This window comes from Falco rusticolus, chromosome 6 (assembly GCF_015220075.1).
Source record: "Falco rusticolus isolate bFalRus1 chromosome 6, bFalRus1.pri, whole genome shotgun sequence".
NCBI classification, from domain to species: domain Eukaryota; kingdom Metazoa; phylum Chordata; class Aves; order Falconiformes; family Falconidae; genus Falco; species Falco rusticolus.
The window spans coordinates 42,091,017-42,114,365 of record NC_051192.1 but is presented as its reverse complement, the minus strand read 5'-3'; the positions used below and the strand labels follow the sequence as shown (position 1 = coordinate 42,114,365).

Genomic DNA, 23,349 nt, shown 5'->3' with positions numbered 1-23,349 from the left:
TTCAAAACATGATTACAGTAGCTAAACAGAAGGAAGTCTGGTATCAGATGTTATAAGCTTCATCTGGTTATATAGATTCCATGATTCAGATTTTCACTGTGGTAGAATTTCTCCATGTATTGGTGTTATTTCTGCAAGAAGTCTTTCCAGTTAACTGTGTCTTTGTAAAAAAACAAACAAAAAAAAGCAACCAAAAAAACCCCCAAAACCACCCCAACACACAATATTGACTTAATTCCATTTTTTTCAAGGTTTTCCTTTTCCTCTTTTAGAACCTCTGATTTTCAGGTTTTGAAAAAGCTCATGAATTGTTGAATATCCACACTTTTTGTTTATAAAATCCTCCTTATTTGATTGGGAGATTTGGTAAATTTCAGAGTTTACAGAGGTTACAAAAGGAAAAATGGTGTGAGAACTTTGTTGTAAATATACAGGTTCCCTCCTGTATTAAATTTACAAGCAATTGCATCATTGATGATGTTGGAAGCAGTCTTGCAAAACATTACAAAATGTGTAAAATAGTGGGAGTGATATTTTTTTTTTTTTTCAAGCAGCAGGGCAGTAGGACAGATCAACATTTAGATAACTGGAATTATTTAAAGTAAATAACTATTGCGATGTTCAGCATTTAAAGCTAAACCTGTTTAATTCAAAGCATGTTTCACAATTACAAGATCATTCAAATTAACTTTATACTTCTCTGAGGGGGCAAAAATCAGAGCTTGTGCTTTTGCTTTCTTTAGTTGTATTCCTGCTTTCTCAGCAATTTAGGATTGGAAAGGAGCTTCCCAAGTAACACAAAGTTCAAAAAAACAAAGCAGTCTTGTAGTAGTCCAATGAGAAAAATATAAATGCTACTCAAGAGAAGAAAATATGTGTATTACTTACTGGAAAATTTAATTTAAACTCTGAGCCTCAATGTTTTTTCCAAAGCAGCCTTTCTCTGAGCTTTGTGTGGGTAAGTAACCCCCATAAAAAAAAGATGGTGGTGGTGGTGAGGGCAATTAATACCAGAATCATTTAACTTTGACAGATAGCCCTCTGTGAGACCCACAGTAAGAGGAGAAGGGCACAAGGGACAACTCTTCTTGTAGGGAGCTGCCTTATACACAGGCTGATCCAGCTGTTGTGTAGTTGCAAGGGGACATTTGGGACATAGCATGGTATGAAGGGCACGTGAACCATCCTGGGCACTGCTAGTAAGAGGGTGTGTGCTCATAATAAGTGTGCCGGATAAAGTCAAACCAGTGACTGTACGTGAACAATCTTTTTTTTTTTTTTTTTGTCAGTAGAAACTCTGCACATCATCCTGTATTTTAGAGCAACTCTTTGACTGGGTGCTGCCCCTTAAAGGAAACTGCTGTACAGGAGGGGTTTCCAATGTGCAAAATAGGTGGCTGGAAGGAGGAGGAGGTGGTAGGAAGGTAGGCAGTGCAGCTTGACAGGGGTCCCTTGGGAGTCCAGGCAGAACAGCTGCTTCTGGGGATGGGCAGCCATGCCTGACCTGGGGTTTCTGCAAGCGGGACTTGCCCAGGTGAAATCACTCAGCCCTACTCTTGTAGAAAGTGGGACTGGTGTACAACTGGTGGTTGGGTGTTTTCTTATGACTTATTGTTTTATTCCTGACTTCTGCTCAGAGTTGCCATCTGCTCCTCCTTGGCAAGGGAACTGTTGTGCTTTTATGTTGTGTATTCATATGGTGTCTTTGTTTATACACAGTAGGTTTTGGACTTGCTTGGCTTTTCCTAGCCTTCTGAGACTGCAGTTCTCAATGTTCAGAGCAAAAATAAGTTGTTCTCTTGATTCAAATGAATTCAAGCAAAGTGTTTGTTTTCCTGGCTGATACAACAACATGGCTGATTTTCAAGAACAACTATAAAAATCCTCTTAGGATAGCTTCTTCCGTACGAGGATTTCTTTTTCTTTGCAATGATTATATGGGTGGTTTCCAAAAGAAAGACTATTGATATAAGGCTATTACATGTATTGTTCCTGCTATTTCCAGTTTAAATCCTGGGATTCCCTGGAGAGCCTGTACAACTCTGCTTTCTGCAGCCATAAAGTCATGATTGATAAGGCACTTCATTTTGTCCTACAACTTCATCAGATCTGAGAATTAAGCTTAAATGTTTGTTTTCCTCCACTGCATTAATTCTTGGGGTGGGGGGGTGGGGTGTTTAAGATTTAATTCAGTAATTGAATATTGCAATAACACATGATGATATAATGTAATTAGTGCTTACCTAGTTACAGCACAGTTCTTTCACCAGTACTGTAATTTCCTCCCTTAATAGCCCTGTGTTTGTCTTCTGAAAATGGTTGCTTATGGAGTACAAAATTAAGCATCTTCCTTGCTGCAAATAAATAAACCATATTCTTGGAAGTTTGTGTATGCTTGTTGAATTGTAATTATTGTATCAACAGCTCTGTTGCATTCTGTCAAGCTGCCAAATTTTCTAGTAATTTCTAAGGAAGTAGAAATTCAAACTTCCTGATTTCTTTCATGCTTTCTGTCACTGTAAAGGGTGCTGGTACAAGAAAAGTTTGTGTGGTGTCCCATTTAAATCAATTCCTAGATAATGGAAGATGCAGATTTGTAAAGGAGAGACTTTAAATGTTTTATGACTTAATCTAGTTCTGTCATTCATTGTCTCTTTCTTTTTTTTTTTTTTTTAATTCTTCTGTCCAGGTGTTTGTTTATTGATCTGTTTACTTAAAGTGGGATAGGGCAATAATGCTAGTGTGCACATTGCATTAAATTGTAGGTGACTAATGTCCATTCAAGTGCTGGGTATTCTCTGGCCAGGTCCAAGTGAGTGAGCTTTGCTTATTTGAGGTACTGTTTAATGTGCCCAGTTTGTAACTGTACAGGGTGTTGTACTTGTCTACGCTGTTGACAGAACTCTAAAATAGCTGTAGGCTTGGGTACATTAGAACCCATAAAACATGAACTTTGCCTGTTTTTATAGTAAAGAAACTTTATCTGATGAAATGGTAATACATTTATGTTAGTATAATAGTTTCCTCACTTGTCTTCACAAAATAAAACTAAACTTAGGAATGGTTCAGTTACTGGGCTTTCATAAAGTAGTGTTTATAAAAGGGCTGAGATCCCAAAACATTACTATATTGGTTAATGCTGGTTACTCCAGTAACAGAGAAATCAGCAGAATTCAGTGTAGAGGATCTGTTCTGCTGCATTTTAGATTTTCCCAGCTGTCTTCAGGTAACATACTATTAAGCACTTGTTTTCCTATTAATATTACCAGTGTTTGGGGCTTCAAAGTGGTACAACTATTCCATTCTGTATTTTACAGGTCAAGTGTTATTTGAAGTAGCATAATTTTAATGTGTAGGTAGTTTGCTTTGGTAGTGCTTCATTTGCTTCTAGACTGGCCTGTGCAGCATGTTGAAATGCACAACATGTAGTAGTGTGGCAAACCTGAAAAGGCTTGAAATTTATTAGATAACCTTAGCGAAACTTTGTGCCTCTCCAGTTAATTGGGATAATTACTGTTTGGTTTTTTTCTAATCTCTGCTCTCATAGAGGCAGCACTATTGTCTGACTAGAAGCTGTCCTAATGAGTAGATCACAATGTGGCAGTTCTATGGTGAATGCTGCAGGCTTTTCCTGAAACATTCGCTTCTTGCTGACTTTGTTCTTTGGGGGCAGGACTGGGAGGGTGCAGTACTGATTGCCCTAAAGTTTCAGGCAAACATCAGGGGACTTGGCACGGCAGACTACTGAAACACACAGTTAAATACTGGTTCAGCAAACAGTTGCAAGTGTTGCAGTTTGATTTCAGAGCCAGTAATGATTAATCTCGGCAGAGATTTTAATCATGCTTGAGATAAATGCATCCTGCCTGACATCCATAAATACAAACCCATGCTGTACTTGCTGCAGTTGTGTGTCCTGGTGTAACTGGAATTAATATTTGCTAATTTGGAATTGTTTAGTCCCCAGTCTATTTGGGGACCTGGAAGAGGTTTGTATTTGGAAAGGAAAGTATGGGGAACTCTGAGCACTTGGAGCAGTGCAGTAAATTGATTCTGAAGAAGGTCTTCTGATAGCATTGGAGCTCCTCACTCATGGTTAGAAGTTTTGCAGTACATTGTTAATAACTGATAACTGGTTTATAAGTTATGTTTTGAAAAACAACAAAAAAAGATTTCAAGTGCTTGACCCAACTGAAAGCTCAGACAGATGTGATTCACAGGGCTATTTGAATTGGTATTTGGAAATATTTCTAAATCGTGTGGGTGTCTGGCATGTATTTCTGCAACTGAATTTCCCTTGCTTTTGTATTGCTTGGGTGCATGGGGATTTTGTTTCTTGGTTTGACAGTGCTTCATAAATGAATTGGTATGAACACAAAAGTTAACTGGGCACCTCTTTTAATAGTGTATGATGGTTCTTTTGAAAGTATCAGAATTTGAATGCTACTTCTTAAAACTGCTGAGCTACTTAGAGATAATCCACAGACCTTGAAATTCTTAAGCAGTATTTTAAATCTGGAAAATATCACAGTTTCTCTCTGGTTTTTTCATGTTCTGTGGCAGTGGTTATCTGCTCACCTGATTTGTAACTGCATGGAAAGAAGCTATAATTTGTTTTTATACCTTAAGTAAAAACTGTTACATTCTAACACTTAAGAGATCTTAATCTTATAACAATTTTAGTCCTCATACTGCATCAGTAACTTTTAGTTCTCGATGCTTTAGCTGAACAAGGGGCCTGCTGATGTGAGGGAATTCACTTGAATGCAAGTTCTTTGTGTGTTGCCTGTAATGCTGGCCAGGAGTGTGTTTTAATGGGCTTTGGGGTGTGCTGATGTTTGCTTACAGGTAGACAGCTGTAAAGAAGCTGATGTTCTGCAAATCAAAAATAAGATATGTAACTGGCCAGCTGGGCTAGCCTGAACAGAGTTCAGGTCTTCTTTCCTGACAAAAAAAAAAAAAAAAAAAAGCGCCTATTTTCAGCCAGATGGTGAAGTCCTGTGTAGTAGATCTGAAGAGCTAATCTGTCCTCACTGAGGAAAGCCCGAGTTCCTGAAACGGCTAGTAAGTCATTGTCTTTATTACTAGAGAAAATGTTTCCAAGTCTTTTGTAACACTTGAAAACTTACCTAGTCACTTCTTTCTTACACAAAATCATGACAGAAATAGTTTCAAGGTAAGCTTATTACACCTTTATTCTAATTGTGAAAGTACCAGTGGTTTAAGACCCATGCATGTTGGTGGGAATAGAGTATTTCAGTACTGTCCCTTACCCTATAAATGCTTCAAACTGTTTTGTGCTTTTTGGAAACTCTTCATGCCTTGTTAATTATCTTGTGGTACGAGGTAGGACTTTTGATACACTGTGAATACTTAATTAAGTACCTGCCTGAAGTATTGTAGGCACATGCAGCTTCTGAGGCCAAAGAGATGCTCCCTGTTCTGCATCTGCTGTCTGCAAGAATGTTTTATTAGCAGGAAGAAACAATGTAAGTCCTTGTTTCTTAGCTTTTTATCTATATTTAAGTTGCTTCTAATGTGCTTATAGTCATTGGTGTTGACGTCAAATGACTAGCTGCAGGCTACTGAACATACTTTAGAGTTGAAAAATTGTTCAGAAGAAAGTGAGCCAGCAGGTCAAGACACACATTTTTTAATGTTAATTTGTAGAGTAATGTGAGGATCCAGCAGTTAGTTACAGCTGGTGAGGGAACTTGGAGTAATGATATCTGAATATAGTGACCTCTCTGTCAAGAACTCCACTTCTTGACTGAACTTGGTTTCATTTTTTGGATGAGTTTGTTTTAATTCTGATATTGTTGAAAGCAAAAAATAATTGTGTTAGACAAGAAATGTAATACTAAACGGAAGTTTTTATTAAACAAGATAATTTTAATTTTTACTTACTGTTTAGTAACATCATAGTATAAAACTAATTTGAAGGGATGGTTCAGTTTCTTCAGGCTAGTTCTTCAAGGGTTTTTTTTCTAGGCAGAAGTTGTTGAGCACATACAATGATGTCTAGCACTGTACAAGAAATATATATTTTTACCATTTGCTCTGTGCTAGTTTAAAAAGATAAGCATTGGGGTCTTTTCTTCTTTGTAGTAAATCTTCATCGCTTTAACCGGCAATTACAACAATAATGTATAATCTCCTCAATTCCTAAGGTAAGGCTTCTGTGGGAGGCAGGACAGAAGGTAGCTGTCTTTCCAGGCTGAGCGGCATAGGCACTTAAAGAGACACTTGGATTTCTGCATAGAGTATCCAGGTGTACTTTGCCTAGTAGTCTGATACAGTTGTGGTAGAGGGACTAAAATGAAGAGAATTTTTTTGCCAAATCATAGCTCCAGACATTGCAACTGCTGCAGTGAAAATCTCTTCAGTATTGGAGTACGTACTGGCTTTTGGACAAGCTCTGGTTTGAGGATTAAGGGTGGGGGAAAGGTTAAATCCTATCTTTTACATAGCCACTGTTGGAGTGTCCTCAGTGCTCTGAGGCAGGAAAGAGGTGGGGAACTCCTGCCTGTATTTCTGAAGTACTTCTGTTACTGTTTTTCTAAGCTCTTTGGACAGTAGTTGTTCTAAATTTCATGCAGTACCCATAGTAATATCCACAGTGGGATTTAATGTGTGTTTTGACTTGCTGAGAGTTTTTTTTCAAAGTTGTACTGATTAAAACATGGTGACTTAAGAAGTCTGTGAACAGTGAAATGAAACAGTGGTTAAACTGTCATTTAGAGCCTTGCCTACCCTACCTTGTTTCTGTAGCTTCACTGACGCAGTGAAGACAGCTAGGGGTTTAGTGCTGACATCAGCTGATGTCTTGTCAGATGTCTTACAGTTGTTCTAAGTGGTAAACTACCTCAAGAACAATATTAGACAGTAATCACAGAGCAAAGCTGTGAAAGATGAAACAGTACAGAACAGAAAATGCAAAAATAATCTCAGGTTAATTGTCTTTTGTTTGCAGAGTATTACCACTTTTTAGATTAAACGCTTTATTTTGAACTTCTGAATGTGATCAGAATATTCTGCCCATTTCTGAACAGATTTATTTGCAGCTAGGCTTTTGTCTTTATTTTCTTTCTGCTTCCTTAATTTTGTTAATCCTGGGATCCCACTCTGCATCCCGGGTATGCTATTTCTATTTTACTCTATTAGAACTTCCTCTTAGAATTAATATTTTATTTCTGAAAGCACTATTGGTGGGAAAATCAATTCTGGAAAAAAAAAACCAACCAAACAACCAAACTAAAAAGCCTCCCTCAAAAATGTAACCAAGCTAAGAAAACCAAACCCACATCCAAAAAACTTGTAAAGAATGAATACAACAAAGTCTGGGAAGACAGAAATGCATTTTACTGTTCTATGCTTCCAGGTGTGATCAACATATTGCTTATCAGTGTTTCACAAGCAGCTGGTTTCAAAGGCTTATTGTTAGATCTACTGAAGCATATTTGTACTAACTGCAGTTTTTATAGCAAACTTTTCTGAAGTTTATTCATAACAGAAATGTTACTGGAGTTACTTGAGGTGACTAAAAGCCCTTTGTTGTTCATTCCAGCTAAAAGCTTAAACTGCTGTCCTAGAAGAAAAGTTCAAGTCTGCTTACTGTCAAGGCTATTTAAAATTTAAGGACTTGACTTGTGAGGAAGAGTCCTACCTCAACAACAACAAAAGCTGATGCTAATGTTTAACATTTTTTTTTTTAAGACGTTTTACCAGGCTTCCCCAGTTATAGTTTCCACTTATGCAGTGGGATGCAGGTTCCTCTGAGAAGACTTATCCGCCCCATTTACTTTCCAAAATGGAAATATGGAATTTGGTCCTCTTTCTGTGCATCTGGGAGCTGCTACCACTGACAGAAAGACAGGAAATGGGAGGCGAAGTGTGAACCTGGAAGGTGTTGCCACTGTTGCTGCTGTGATGTAGCAGTTGTCTTTGAGGCAGTGGCACCAAGCAAATTAAACCTGTGAATCCCTGTTCCTTGAAAAGAGCATGCTGGATGGCGGAAGCACTGAACTGCTGAAGCACCAACTACTAAAAGGAAGGTGTGCGTTTATTACGGGAATTTCATGATATAAACCTTCTATGGATATTTCCTTTGTACTATCTGCCACTGCCAGCTGTCCAATAGAAGCACTAGTGGGACGAGTTTCCTGAACTTTAACACATGGCTGAAATGGGAGAATTTATGGCATAACAAAAGAGTTTTTTTCTAGTACAATGAAGTCCTGTCCGTAGGGAAATAATTTTCAAAGGTGAATAGAATTTTTCAGTGGCTTCTCCAATTATAATGCTCTAAAGCATGTTTTCATTGTAACACAGCAATTTCACATCAGGAAGTCCAGCATTACAGCAACATTTTGCTTCAGAAGTGTGAGCTTAAACAAAAAACAGTAATCACTCTGTGGGTTGTTAATCATTCCTATCAACAGAGGTTTAGACAGGGAAGCTATTATAAAAGCTGCTGTGAGTGCAACTGATGTGCGTTAGCTGTTTGTATGCAATGGCTAGTGAGGCATGCACGGTGTTTTTTGCTGTCCTACTTCTCCATGAAAGAGCTAGGCTGCCACGGGTGAACGGTAATGCAGGCAAGTGTGTGCCTGTGCACATCAGGATTGTCATACATTGGGGTAAGTTCCTTTTCCATCTGAACCTAGCATCTTTTGAGTGAAACATCTTAGAAAAGGCATAAATATTTATAAGATAAATAGGTGCTTCTGTTGCTTTGTTGCTTCTTTCAAGATTCTGGGGGGAAATACAGAAGACCCAGTCCATCAGGATGTGGTGGAGATCCTGAATATTCTTTTAGTAACTTAGTGCATTAATAATGTAATCCTTCATTGGAATTTTATTTTAAAGACTTTTGCTAGCCACCTTCCTTCCCACTTAATTTGTGCTAAGTTTTGACACACTGACAGGTGTAGTTGCACAATCTTATGTCTGCTTGCAGAAATAAATTGCAAATGATCTTGGTTATTTTTTCTCTTGGGTTTTCCTATTTTGGGAAGTGGGGGGAAGGTACTTAGCTTTTCTCCATTACTTATTTCTGAGTTAAGCCTGCTCTAGGTCTGCAGAGGAATAATACTTTTTGCTAATCGAGGTACTGCTTTTCAATGTGAAGAATCTTTTGTAGTTTAATATGCTTAGGCACAATTATGTTTGTTATTCTAAAAAGATAGTAATAGTGATTGATTGCGATGCTTGAAATTTCTGTTTGAGAGGCTTCACACTGTAATAAGTCAGTAAATATGTAAATTGGGAAACTGCAGTCCAGGTGTGTAACTACAACGGGTAGAACCAGCTCCAAAGAATGCTGATGTAACACTGAGAATTACTGCTTTACTTTGTTTTCTCCTTATTACGATCAAATGTCTATACCCATATTGCTGAAAAGCTCATTCTCATTTAAGAAGGATGAATTCTTACTGGGTTCCCCTTGTCCCCAACTTGTAGAGAAAACTGCTGGCTCCCTCGCGTTCCAGAGAATCTGCAATATACTCTAGAGCTGCAGAGATGCTGGGAATCGGAGAGCCTTTTTCTCCTTGGCATATGTTGTGCCAGCGTTCTGCTTAATCCATGCTGGCCTTTTTCTGACACGGGGAGCATGAGATGAACGTCAGGATATGTTATGAACTCCCAGTGGAAGTGTGGGAAGCTCCACTGCCACCTCAGCAAAGGGAGGCAGTAGGTGTACAGTACAATGAACAGGTCTGCTTTCTGGTCAGTGAAATCCGGTTAACTTCTTTAGGTTAGCAGACCTTTTTCTCAAAGGATCTGACAAAACAGTCTCAGAATCTAGAATCAATTGTTTCTTGTGGGGGTGTGGGGGGCAGGGCGGGGCGGGGGAAGAAATATATGCAGCCAGTAAAAGAAACTAATGTTCTAATAGATAACAGATTGATTAAAAATTCTTACTTATTTTGCATGTTTGCAGTATTCTGTAAATGAAGCAATGGCCTTTATTCCACTAATGACACGTTTCAGTCTCTGGAGTTCCTGTTGTGCTTGGATTGCTTGATCCTTTACATGTGCTTCATATTTACTTCTGATCATAACAGTTATTGTAGTGAATCTTGTTTGTTTGTTTTTTTTAAACCAGTGTTTTGAAGATGTTGCCTTTGTGGTGTTCAGTCTGTGCTGTCTGGAATTTGTCAGACATTCTCATTGTATAGATGTTCAAAATGTCCATAACTTAGACCTAATAGTCAATAAATGTATTGCAGGGCCCAGGAACTAAAATTCTTTTCTTGTTAAATGCTTTCTTCTCTCCATGTCCATATACTAGTTTGCATAAGTGGCAAAGATCTAACTAACCCATAACTGCTACTTGGGTGTAATATTTGTGGCCAGTAAGGAGGAAAAAGGTTATTGCAAAACCAAACTGTTTTCCCTTTCATAGCATTTTGGAATTGATTGTCAAAAATTTAAATAGAGTTGGAGCTGATGCCTCTGCCCAAGGAAAGGCTAGAGGGTTTTCCATTCGTAACAATACACTTAATAAATTGAGGGAAAACATTTAGTCATCGCATGCATTGGAATTGGTTGGGTTTATGCTTTTTTCCAGTTGGATTTCAACAGTAGGAGGGGGTAGCATTAAAGCTTACTTGCCAGGAGTTCTGAGGGACTTAATTCCCAAACTAGATGAATGAGCCCAGAACTGCAAGTGAAATGGTGAGTACCAGGAAAAAAATCTGTGAAATGTATTTGAGATGTCAGTGTATGGATCAGGTTACAGATGTGCCCCAAATGCTTAATACTTTGTAATAAACCATTTCTGTAATACTGCAAATCTCTTCTTTTATTGCCAATTTCTTAAACTGCAGTAGGGCAAAAATTACTGGGTTGGGTTGTAATTTTTTCTCCCTCTTCTACCTTTTGGGGTTTTTTAGCAACTTTTGAAACTGACATCTAGAGCAGGTGAATAGGCAGACTTTGACACAGTAACTATTAACTTCTGTGTATATCTCGGTCTTTCCTTCCCTACAAGCTGAATACTTCCAGATTTTTCTGAGTAACTTTGTTTCCCTGCTACATCTGGAGAACCTAGTATTTGCATCTGTTCTCTTATTAGATGCAAATATCTTACCTTTCCAATCCAGTCGTTACTGTGGGATGTTTTGCCAGTTTTCCTGAAGGCTGGTAAAATCTTTTCTTGCTCTGGTGAACTCTCATCACTGCTGTGAATAAAGGCAAGAACCTAATACTATGGTGTACTATCTGAAGAAGACTCCCTGGTTAGGCAAGTTGCTTCTCCCATGGTTCAGATGCCTAGCATTTGAGTGTTGTTGAAATGACCTGCAGAACTGGGTAAGTATCGGTAACCTGCTGTAAAAAGGACATGTTCAGCACCTTCATCTACTACTGCTGAGGGGAGAGGCCTGGAGGGTGGTGCTTTTTACAACCCTATCTAAAATGTTCTTGTATTTCAAAAAGCATGATGATTCTCTTCGGTTTACTTTTTGAGGAAAGTAAGACAGCTTGTTCTTATATTTGCATGGAGGCCTGATTTACTGCTGGTAGGAAAGCAGTCAGTGGTGTTATTGAAAACTATTTCTTCCTCTTGATCTTGATTTTTTGCATGGCATAGTCTGAAGTGCTGAAAGTGTCAGTTCTAAGGGAAGAGTTTTCATGCAAGGAAGCTTTCAGAGTACTCGGGACACATGGTTTTCTGCAGTGTTGACTTTTCTAGTGGAGAAAAAGTGTTTGATTTGTTGTGCATATGGTTCAGGATTAGCTTTGTCAACTGAAATACAACATAGGTGGTTTTTCTCAGCTCCTTTTTTATTACAATGAAGTAAAGTATTTCTTGACAAGCTAGATGTATTTCCACGTGATATTAATGAAATTAAAATGTGGCAGTGGGAAGTTGTTTTTTCTAGTTTTTTGTCAGAAGAAGGGATATCTAGGTGGGGATCATAACCTGCAATTTTGAGACAGACAACGCTTGTTGGTTAATATCTGTCTTCTGGTTGTTTTGTATTTCCTTTCACATAACTTGCTTTCAACAAAAATGATTTCACTGTCATCTTTATGGTTTTGGTGGTTTGTTTTTCTTTTTTCTTCCCAGTGATCTCCAAGTACAAGAAGAACCTTGTTGCTGTACACAGTGATGTTATCAGTAACACAAATATAAAATTGTTTTTCTTGGATTTAGTTTTTTAATCTGCAGGAGCAAAGCCCACTTCTGTATGAGCTGAGGTGACTAAAGCATAGTCTTACTGGTGAAGATGATACCGTAGCCCTGCCTCTTTCAAGATGTGCTAGGGAAATTGGTGTTTCCTGAAGTAAACTTTCTGCTGCTCTTAATCCTGTATGAGCTGGAGAAATAAGGCCTATGATGTAATCTATATTGAGTGTTGATGGTTTTGCTATAACTGCCAGTACTGTCTGTTAAAATCTGTACTACTTCTGTTTGCCTTTCCTGACCTGTAGTCTAGCTTTCCCTTTTGCTGCTCTTTGATACTTGAGCATTGGCATCAATCAGATGAAATAATGTATCAATTACTTTTGGGGCACTTGGCTAACATAAAGACTTGAGGTGTAAATAATAAGGCTTCTATCTTTTATAAGTGCTACTAGTGTGATTAATTTTCTTTTTTTGGGGAAGAGAACCTTAGATAAATGACTTATTGTGGTCAGGTTTAAAGTTCATCCAACATGCTAGTTCAAATGGAAAACTAAAACTTTGATTCTCATTCTCCCTTTGAGCGTCAAAGGGAAAATATCTTGGTTTGTCTCTGCATCCATTTCCACAGTTTGTGAGAAAATAGTCCCTTTGTAATTCCTGAGACCTTTCTCTACTTTTAGATTGGAAAGGAATGTGATAGAAGACAATTAAAAGGTGTTTGGGTTTACAATCTTAGGCCATGTCACAATTCTTTATATAAAGAAGCAGAATTGTTCTTTAAATATTAGACAACTTTGTCAGTGTTTCAAATTATAACATTTCTTTATGTAGTGTAGTAGCAGAATCAATACACAGCAAAACCTTTGTGTGTTTAAACACCTAAAAATGAGCATGGTTTTTCCTTCCCTCTTTGTGCCAATACCTAGCAGGCCTACTCTCACCGTCTGCGCATTTGCATAGTTCCTCTTTTATACAAAGAGTCTGAAACCATGAGTTTACATATTACTTTCTTTTGTGCAGCAGTGGTTACTTGTATCTGCAATTGCTTGTTTTTTCTTTTTCTGAATTGCTTGCTTTATGAAACAGTTGCCCTTACCTGAATTGGAGTTGGAATATGTCTTGTAGAAAAAAAATACTAATTGGATTGTTTGCTAAAGTTAGAATTGTTTCCTTATTTCCCTGGATAAAGTTGTACAGATAGTTCTGGATGTGGCACAGAACAGCCAGTCTTAAGCTGTGAATCCTCCTGGAAAATAGTGATCATCCCTAACAAGCTCCACAGGAGGCTTTTATCTTGTAAAGTTTGTGTGAATGTTCATATTGGAGTTCAAATTTAGGAAATGTTAGCTTCCCACATGCTGAGTTGCTCTTTGCACATCCAGCCCTACCCCACTTGCTATTTCTGCTACTTAAGAGTAAGTTATGCTGATACTTCCTTTATGAAATCTTCTAAGTAAGCTGGAAGGCTCACTGCTGTATTCTCTTTCACATGCAGGCTCGTGTTATGTATGATTTTGCTGCTGAGCCTGGAAACAATGAGCTGACCGTCAGTGAAGGGGAGATCATCATAATTACCAACCCGGTAAGAAAACTGAGACGGAATCAAGGCTTCAGTGCACTTTCCTGACCTACTTTTAGCAGATGGAAGAAAAAAGGTGCTAGGTGACATCTGAAAGCCCTGGCTACCCTCCCCCGAAGAATTAGCAAATAAACTAAATACAAAGAATTTTCTAATAGTTGTGTGGAAACAAATGCAACAAGCAGTTCAGGAGGACAGGGGCCCTCTCAGATTGTGCCAACACACTTAGGAATTTACTTAGCTTGTTTCCCTTTAAAAAGAACTGAGTGCCAAGGCAGAGAAAGGAGCTAGTGCTGGTGATATACTTCTACGTCTGAATGTGTTGTCTTTTTTTGTGTACCTAATGTTCCATGTTTAGCATGCATGTAATCTGAGGTGCTTGCCACTTGCATTTACATCTGACATGCCAACTTCCTTCTCTGTTTTGAGTTTCATAATGAACTCAGCATTCCAAGTTTGTTCAAAGAATTTGATAAAACTTGTTACTAAACTTGTGTGTCCTTTCATAATGAAAATAATATGGACAAAATACAGGGAAGGAGGGGTGAAAATACTGTGGTAATACTATCGGAGTTCTTAAATTAGTAGTACTTTTGAACACTGTCACTTGATTTGTGTGTACAATTTGAATTTAAGTGCAGTTTTATTGTCCTGTATAATTCTTACCCTGGGTAACAAGGGAAGTGTTAGTAGCCTCTGGTTTTTATTTTTCTGTAGTAAATAGACTTTCCTTTTAAAACATACAGGTGAAAAATGCCTGATCATGTTGCCAGGTTTAATTTATCTGGTTGTGTAGGAAACATGGGTTCTGCAGAATAAAATAATTCTTTGAAGAGCCTAGTCACATATAATCCTGATAATTTTTATTTCCACTGACTTAAATATTTGAATCAGATATTTAATAAAACCAATACACTCTTGGATAGTATGCTGTTCTGTGGCAGAAGTAAAATTTTAAATGAGTTCAGGAGTTTAATGCTGTTGCACAAAAGTAGAACCAAACAAATAGTTTACCACTTTTAAGTTAGCTTTTGCTGAACAAGACATCTGTGTGTTAAGGCAATATACTTAAAACCATGTAATACTCCATTTTATGCTGTCCATGATTAAAGTGTGGGATAGATTGCCACAAAGGCTCTTGATCTTTTTTGATATAAGTTTAGACAGTGATAGCATAAGTCATGAAAGTCCACTGATGATTTACTCTCAAGTGCAGCAGCGCAAGTGTGACTTCTGGCTCGAGGTGTCATTGCTCTTGCATTTTAACCAAGATAGCTGAATTTATAATCTGAGATGTCTAGTTGTTTCTGTGTTCTTGAGTGAAAGCTTTTAGGTACATAAGAAAAAGCAAATGAAAGTTTGTTATTTTAATAACTGATTGATCTTTACTGTTTAAAAACTTAAACACATAAGCAGACTCCTCCTTACTATGTGCAGGATTACATAAAATTTCCAAGTGAAAGAACAAAATTGTGAATAAACAAATACATCCATTAAAAAGCAAATTAAGAAAACCTGAAATAATTGGAACCACATATGCTAGACAGCAATTGTCAGCTGTAAGTTAGCTTGATGTGTTACTATGTGTTCAAGGAACAGCTTGATTTAAAATGGAACTGACTTATTCCAGGTAATGTTGTCCTGGAATTGACTTGCTTAACTGCAAAGGTTTCTTAGGGTATATAGAATATGTGTGTGTGTTTTTTTTTGTTTTTTTTTTTTTTAAAAAAAAAACCAACAAAAAACAACCCACCCAAACCAATAAAGAGATGCCCCACTGAAATCAGAGCTGAAGTGTGTTAGTTCTTACCAAAGTAATAGCATGAGACCTACCTCTGAAATGAAACGTAAACTAGAAAGAGCATCTCCAGATCTTGCATGGCATGTGCCTCTCTTACACTTGAGATTAACCTTAACATTTTTGTGGGTTATAGCTCCCACTCATCTCACACCTCTGCATCTCCAATGATTGTAGCAGAGATTTTACAGATATAACCAATAGCTTAATTCCTTGAGTGTTTTTTTCTTTATAATCTGTTGATTAAAATTAATGCTTCGGAGTTGGCATACTAATAGCTGTGCTCTGATGCAGCCTGTGTCTCAGAAATGATTGAAAGTGCTGAAAAAATCGACCCTTTTCCCTCTTGTGCTTATTAAATCTGAAGTCCACAATAGCTGTGTGAAACAAGCACAGTCTGTGTTCTGTTTAAATGAGTATCTGCTGCTTCAGCAGATTTAAGTGAGTTTGTTCATGGTCATACAGTCATAACTATTTCAAACATTGCGTTTGACAGCAAGACAGTGCTTCCTCCTGAGCTGTTTAAAGCATGCTGTGGGATCCATCTAGCAAAACTATTTCTATATTACTGCTTCTTTTAGGATGTCGGTGGAGGCTGGTTAGAAGGAAAAAACAGCCAAGGCGAGAGAGGACTTGTTCCAACAGATTATGTTGAGGTAAGTGACTACACTACGCTGCACTAGGAAAGCAGAACTGCTGAAAAGGCCACCTGTTTTGCTGATCAGACTAATGGTTAAACATGAAACTTCTGATGTTATAGCTTGGAATATGTAATCTTTTTGTAGCAACTCTAGCTGGCTTTTGAGACCAGTACAAACATACCCTCCAAAGCTACAGTGCTGCTTAATGGTTTCCCAAGAAATGCATAAGGTCTGTGGTAAATAGTGGTGATCTACAGAACATGAGTTGGTTTGATTCTGCTTCTGATTTTGGGATCTCATGATCCAGAAACTGTTTTGTTTTCCTGTCTGAAGATACAGATATGGAAGTGCAATGAGCAATGCAAGTTTACACTGGTGTTGCTATGGCTGATTTGCCACACGCTCATAAACCTCTGGAATGGAACCCCATTTCTGGGGCTCAGGGTATGGGATCCCAAATCCAGGGACTACTCAACTTACCTTCTTCCTGAGGGCCTTTGCTGTCTCTTCAGTGTGTGTGTTGACCTGCTTTTTATTTACAGACTGGTGGTATGGGGGTGGGGATAGAATGGGGGTGTCAGTGCAGAGAACAGAATCCGGTTCATTCTTGGAGGGCCCAGTGTCTCTATGCCAGCAGGTTGCCAGTTAGGTGAAGACTCTGGCTGGAATTTCTGCAGCCTTTTCCTAAGGCATGTGCCTCCTTTCCTTCACCAATTAAAAAAAAAAAAGGGGGGGGGGTGGAGAGGCAGGAGGAGGATGATACTAGCTCACGTGACCTTGTTTTTATCTTCAGTTGGCTAGCTCATTGTCTAGTAGCTTTTTGGCTTTCCAAACTTGTCCCAAACTGATCCTCTGAGTATTGAGTTCCCAGTCCTCCAACAGCAATGTTAACAACCCTAATGAATTTATACATAGGTGTCCACTGCTACAACAATCTTGTATGGTACGCTGTTATAGTGCAAACCAATTCCATCTGTTGTAGACTGAAATCCTCCAGATCATCACATCGATTTATTGTAAAAAGTTACATTGAGTTTGGATTCAAAAAGGTATATGCAACCATCTCAAAGTCTCTGTTAACATGATTCTATATAATCAAATTATGCTGTTTGTCAGTGGAAGCATAAAAAAATCTTTTGCAACATTTTCCATTTCAGATTATAACTGAAGGTGCAAAAGATGGAATTAGCTGCGGTAACTCATTAGCTGACCAAGCCTTTTTTGATTCCCTTTCTTCAAATACAGCCCAGACCAACTCTGCTGCAAAAAGCAGTAATCAGGTATGTCTCATGTTTTTTCAGGCACAGTGGGTTTGGCAAGTTTTGTTGACTTAACTGCTTGCACTCTTCGGTTGTGCCGTACTGTATTTGTGAACGCTCATAAAAGTAGTTGTGTTTTCATTAGGGAGCGCATTTGTTGAGTATTAATGATGTGTGACTGTTCAGATACTGTCACTGCTGGAAAATTTAGTATTCTAACACTTTCAGAAATACAGCAATTTTATTCTTTCCAGTCTGCAATCATACAATTCTGTCAATACCTCAGTTCTGCATAAGTGCATTCTTAGCAAATTTATTTTCAAGATACTTGTTCCTTAAAAAGGCTAGCATATTAACACCAAAGCTTTTTTTTTCATGTCCTCTACAATTGGGTGGTCTGTGCATCATCAACCAGAGTGAATGGATGGATGTCTTTTTCAGAATTTGCATAAAAGTTGTTGCTTTGATTAAAAAAAAATGAAGCAAGTTAATGTATTGTCCCCAGTCAGTTGAAGGAAAGGCTAACTTTGGTTTCGCTGGAAGAATTTCTCTCACTCTATTCATAGCTTTTTGTCTGGTGTGTTAGTTCATTAAGCAGCAAAAATTTACTTTCAGGTTAGGTAATCCGAGGACATATATTATCTTAAGCACCAGCTGTTGTTATGGTCTACAGACTACTGTGTGTCCCACATGTAGGAACAGTTAAATATTTTGAAGTCCATAGATAACAGAAGTACAAAATCTGCTTTTTCCAACAGCAGCATGCAAAGATCTTTTGTGTTGGAAAGTAAATGCTTTACTTCAGCAAGCTGGGGACACATGCCTGGTTTGTGGGTCAGTTAAATATCAGTTATTAGTTTTCTTAACTGCAACTTGTACCACAAGACTTTGAGATGAAGTGAGATCTCTTGAAAACTGTACATGGGGCATTTGTGTTTGACAGTGAATGTAAGAGTTCATTGACTGTATAGTGTTTGATTTGCACTTCCTTGTATTCAGCCAGACAATGTCAGGGTTGTAATTCTGTGATCCCACATACAGTGGGAAATCCAGGCCTCACTGTGACTGTCTCAATGCTTAGAACTATTATTTATTTTTTTTAATGCCCAGTTAATATTTAGGCTAAACACAAAACTCTTGAAATGCATCATGAATTTATTTTGTCATACTGAGCCGAAAGTATTGATTATAGGTTTGTTTTCCTTCAGTAAAACTCTACAGTAATTTGAAGGTATAGTGGGAACCTCACTTCTACTCTGTTACCCTTGTCCCAGTTTTTCCTCCTATAGAGTTTCTAGCTAAACTTTACTTTCAGGGAAGCTTGACTTACTTGCAGCAGCTACTTCTGTTAAATCTGAATACTCTTACTCCTCTGAAGGAAGAAAAACATATACTTAATTTGATCTAGGAAGAATTACTTAATGGGATAATAAACGTAGAATATTTTGCATGGTGGTAGATGTATCTATCGGAGCTTGATCAGTGCTTAACACAAGGTACTTGTGCCTGGAGAAGAGAAGAAAAAAGCCCTTGCCTGTATGGGGGAAAGGTTAAAATAAAAATATCTATTATATTCTTAATAATAGAATACTACGGCAATCTAGATTTGGAATTTGCATTTGTAGAGGAGGGAAAAGCTTGAAAATATGGTCACTTTACAGTTTACACAGGATCAGCAGTATACTGGCCCTGTAACACATACAAATTGCAGTTTTGTCATAGCAGCTGTTTGGGAAGGAGTAACTTCAGGCAAACAGCTGGACTCATCTGTGTTGGTGCCTTACTCTTGTATGTGTCCCCCTCTCTATTATCCTTCAAGTGCTGTGTGAGACTGTTGGGGGAACCACTGTACCATAGTCTATTATAGTAAAACTATATTGCTAACATTAATAGGGGAGAGAGAGAGGAGGAGACTGTGCACCTGGATGCAGCCAAGGCCACACAAGATGTGAGGGAAGCAAATTTCCTTAGGCTGGTGTGTCAGGGTCTTTTGTTTTCCTGTTTTTTTCATAGCAAGAACCCTCCTGTTGCATGGTCAGAACTTTATCTCGTAAGTTCATTGCGTTTTCTCAAAGTTGTTTGTTTTTTCTTTAAATGAGCTCAGTAACTGCTGTTTGGTTGTATGTAGTTTCTAGAAAAACTGCAGATCTTTATTTGAAGACTTGTTTCTTCAGCTTCTGGCATGTATCTGTTAGTTTTCCACTTTCAACTGCTAGGATGTTCTCCCAGATCAGAGAGCTCCCTAGTGCGTGGTATTTTCTCCTTGCAAAAATTCTATGGCCAGTTGTCCTCTTGATTAAGAAATTCTGTTTGTTTTGTCTGTCTAGTGTAAGACACTTTTCCTGCCCTCACAAAAAAAGCTTTCTTTTGCAGTCTCTTCGATCTTGTGACTTGTCTGTAAAATGTGTGCATTGCTCCTGTGTACGTTGCATGATGTCAAACAGGTTTGATGTTGCTGTTCTGGTGTAGAAAAGCCTGACACAGTGAAAGATTGCACCGATTCCTGTAAGACTGCATCAGGAGGTTATACTGAGTCGCTCATCCCCTGCATACTGGCTTCTCTTTTAGAGCCACTGCTTATAAGAATAGAGTCTTCAACTTTGTGTGTATGCCCCTTCTTCCTAGATGTATTCTTCTGTATTTGGTTATAACATTAACATTGTTTAATGTGAGTTCACTCAGGCACTTTGATCTATATTCAGATGCACAGTTGAAAGCAATTGACTTACTCTTTTCAAGTGCTTTAACAACTGACTAGGTCAATATACAAAGCACTTCATCTTAAATGAAACTTGTGTGTTCAGGCTATGGAGAGCAAAGAAAAATAACAAATTATGTCAATGTAAATAGAATCAATGCTGAAGGTGGCACAGTAGTGGGAATTAAAACGTTCATAGATGTTGTCTGGTGGCTGAATAAGAAATAGCGGCATTCCTAAATGCTGACACTTTATGCTATCTATTTTATAGTAACGGGGTGGGGAGATGACTTTATAAAAGCACATCTAAACAGATTTTTCTTACTTCTGCTGTGTTGAAGAAGTTACTTTAACATACACATAATCGCACAACACTCTCGCTCCCCAATTCCAGTAAGTCAAAAGATGTTTGAATTTTTAGAATTCCTTCTCTTCTTCTAACAGTAAGTAAAAACCCTAAGTTGTTGCATAGTGTTTCAGTACCGAGCCTTATTAAAAAAAATAGATCTGGTTGAGTTGAAATGGGGGTGTGGGGTGGGGGTGTGTGTCGTTTATGGTTTTCTTTGAGACCAGTTAAACCACAGTTTTGTAGTGTAATCCTGGTAGACAGCTCAGCCCCACCCAGCCACTTGCTCACTTCCCCCCGCAGTGGGATGGGGGAGACAATCAGAAGTATAAATATTGAAAACTCATGGGTTGGGATAAAGGCAGTTTAATAAAAAAGCTGTGCATGCAAGCAAAGCAAAATAAGGAATTAATTCACTACTTCCCATTGGCAGGCTGGTGTTCAGCCATCTCCAGGAAAGCAGGGCTCTGTCACACATGACTGTTACTTGGGAAGACAAATGCTGTAACTGAACATATCTCCTTCTTCTTTCTTCCCTGTAGCACCTATTGCTGAGCACAATGTCATATGTTAGGAAATATCCCTTCAGTCAGTTGGGTCAGCTGTTGTGGCTGTGTCCCCTCCCAGCCTCTTGTGCACCCCCAGCCCACTTGCTGGCAAGACAGAGTGAGAAACAGAGGCAGCCTTGACACTATGCAAGCGCTGTTCAGCAATAATTAAAACATCCCTGTGTTATCAACAGCGTTTTGGTTCCAGATCCAAAACATAGCACCATACCAGCTACTCTGAAGAAAATTTACTCTATCCCAGACCAGTTATATTTGAATGAAATTCCAACAAATATATTTTTTTTAGCTTTATACAGTATATTTTTGCCCGCATATCTTCATATGGCTTGATAGATCTGGGAGGATGACTGCTTTTCTTAAGTAGCAATGCTGCATGTAATACAGAACCCTACATCATTACAGTTTTCCTAGATCAGTTTCTGTGCACGTGTATCTCTCTCTCAAAATCTTATCTAGTTGCTTTCCAGGCAAACAAGGCTTTTGGTTTCCTGCTCTGGAATCCATAACTTTGGCATTAATAAAACATTGTCAGCTCAAATATTTCCTACTCTCTCTCTGTGCTTTTCTAACATTGTTCAGTAAATAATCTCCTGAAAAGTAATTAATAAGCAATAACTAGAAGCAGCTGCTTTTACTTCCTTTTCTTCGTTGAGAAAGATAGGACCACAGCAACACTTTGGTGTTGTACCTTACCTGGGTTTGCCACAGATGTAAAGTGGCGGTAGAAAAGGGGCACAGAGGCACTTATGAAGAAGAATTTTGCATGACCCTTTGCAGTTCGTTCTTCCCCAACTCGTTCCTTGCATCAGTAGTGTCCCAGCAATAGCTGTCTGCGTCAAGCTTCCAGCTGCTCTTTTAAAGAGCTAGCTTTAGAAGATATTGGGGAGATAGAAGCAATCAGAGGAAACAATGAAGCTAATTATACACAAACAAGGGGAAAAAAATTACTCAAAGGGACTATTTTTACACTCGGAAGAAAAGTAGATAGTTTAGTGTTGCATTTGCCTGTAACGTTTGTGGTTTAATGTCTGAAAAGCCTTTAAGAAATTATTCAAGAAAATAAAATTTCAGTAGCCCTTAGCTGCCAGAGATGGAGGCTGTTGCATGGCTTTTGTATGGGTCTCATGCTGTTTTGATGTTGTAATCCTTGGACAGAGGAAGCAAGGGGAATGGAAAGTCTTTCTTCTCTGTCAATCCACTGTTCCTCTGAGCCACAATGCAGGGTGCAAATTTTAGACTGCAATTTGGAACAACCAGTGAGTAAGTCTATCAGCATTTATGTTTTTTCTGTTTGTTAGAATTGCCTATATGAATTAAGGTAAGTTGTCTGTAAACTCTTCTGGTATTAGAATAACAGTGGTGATAATGGCACTGAAAGGGATATAAATTATGGCAGGTTAAACCAAATAAACATCTTGATATATATTGAACTCAGAATTTCTCTGGTAGTAGTTCTTTGATACCGAGTTGCTTCCAGGGGCTGTAGCAACAACAGATACCCTGTTTCACACTTAAAAAGTGTTTCTTATTGCAGTTGACCAAGCAGTGTTAGCTTGGTGGTGTTTGGAGCCTTCATAATTAAAGTATGTATGGAAATATAAGCATTAATGTAAAATTTGTTCTGAGTAGTCTTCTCCGGCTGTGGGTTTTTTTCAGTGATCAAAACTAGTTCTTGTCAATTCACAGACGTACTTGCATTTATTTTGCACATGTTCCAAGTTCAGAAACCGCTGTTTTAACAGCGAAGATCTCTCCATTCTAAACCACAGCTTCTGGTGGGTTTTCATTTATCTAATTTAAAATGTTTCAAAAGTTGTGAACAATTATCATCTTCCCATTTTAACAATAGTGTTTATCTGAGTTTTTTAGATTTCATCTAAATGAAATGCAAATTACATCTATATGGACCCAAACTAGTTCTCTTTAATAAGCTAAAATTTTATGTGTACAGTATACTTATTAGTGGGCTGTAAACAAACTGTATGTACAATTAGCCATGTAGTCCAGCTATTTACATCCTAACGTGTATGTTTGAACATAAGATAGAAATGCTATACATTTCAGTATACTATATATTTTAGTCTGTATGGTTTCTCCTCCCTTCCCTCTAGAGCTTGAAGTCTCGCTTTGTTTCCTCCCCTCCGAGAATAGAAAACTGGTATTAAAAATGTATAAATGAAATTAAAATGGAGTACTGCCTGTGTTGCAAGGTGGAAGTGGATCGCCAGCTGTGTTGACATAAGAGCTGTAGATGTGCCTTCACAGTAATTAAGATACAAAAATAGTCATTGTAGCTGTCCATAAGTTGCATTTGTAGATAAGT

General features: G+C 38.1%; 1 protein-coding gene across 3 annotated transcripts in view; it reads left to right on the top strand.

Moving 5' to 3' along the window:
• SNX9 (sorting nexin 9) overlaps positions 1 to 23,349 on the top strand; it is a 63,366-nt gene that overhangs the window by 5,737 nt on the left and 34,280 nt on the right. For 2 of the 3 annotated variants that reach the window (XM_037390909.1, XM_037390908.1), the window contains exons 1-4: positions 8,577 to 8,639; positions 13,632 to 13,718; positions 16,095 to 16,169; positions 17,312 to 17,434. In XM_037390909.1, coding sequence (XP_037246806.1) covers positions 8,592 to 8,639; positions 13,632 to 13,718; positions 16,095 to 16,169; positions 17,312 to 17,434 — 333 coding nt within the window. In that variant the 5' untranslated portion in view covers positions 8,577 to 8,591. Of the gene's footprint in view, positions 1 to 8,576; positions 8,640 to 13,631; positions 13,719 to 16,094; positions 16,170 to 17,311; positions 17,435 to 23,349 lie in introns of those variants that run through there. The other variant, XM_037390910.1, reaches the window with a different exon arrangement.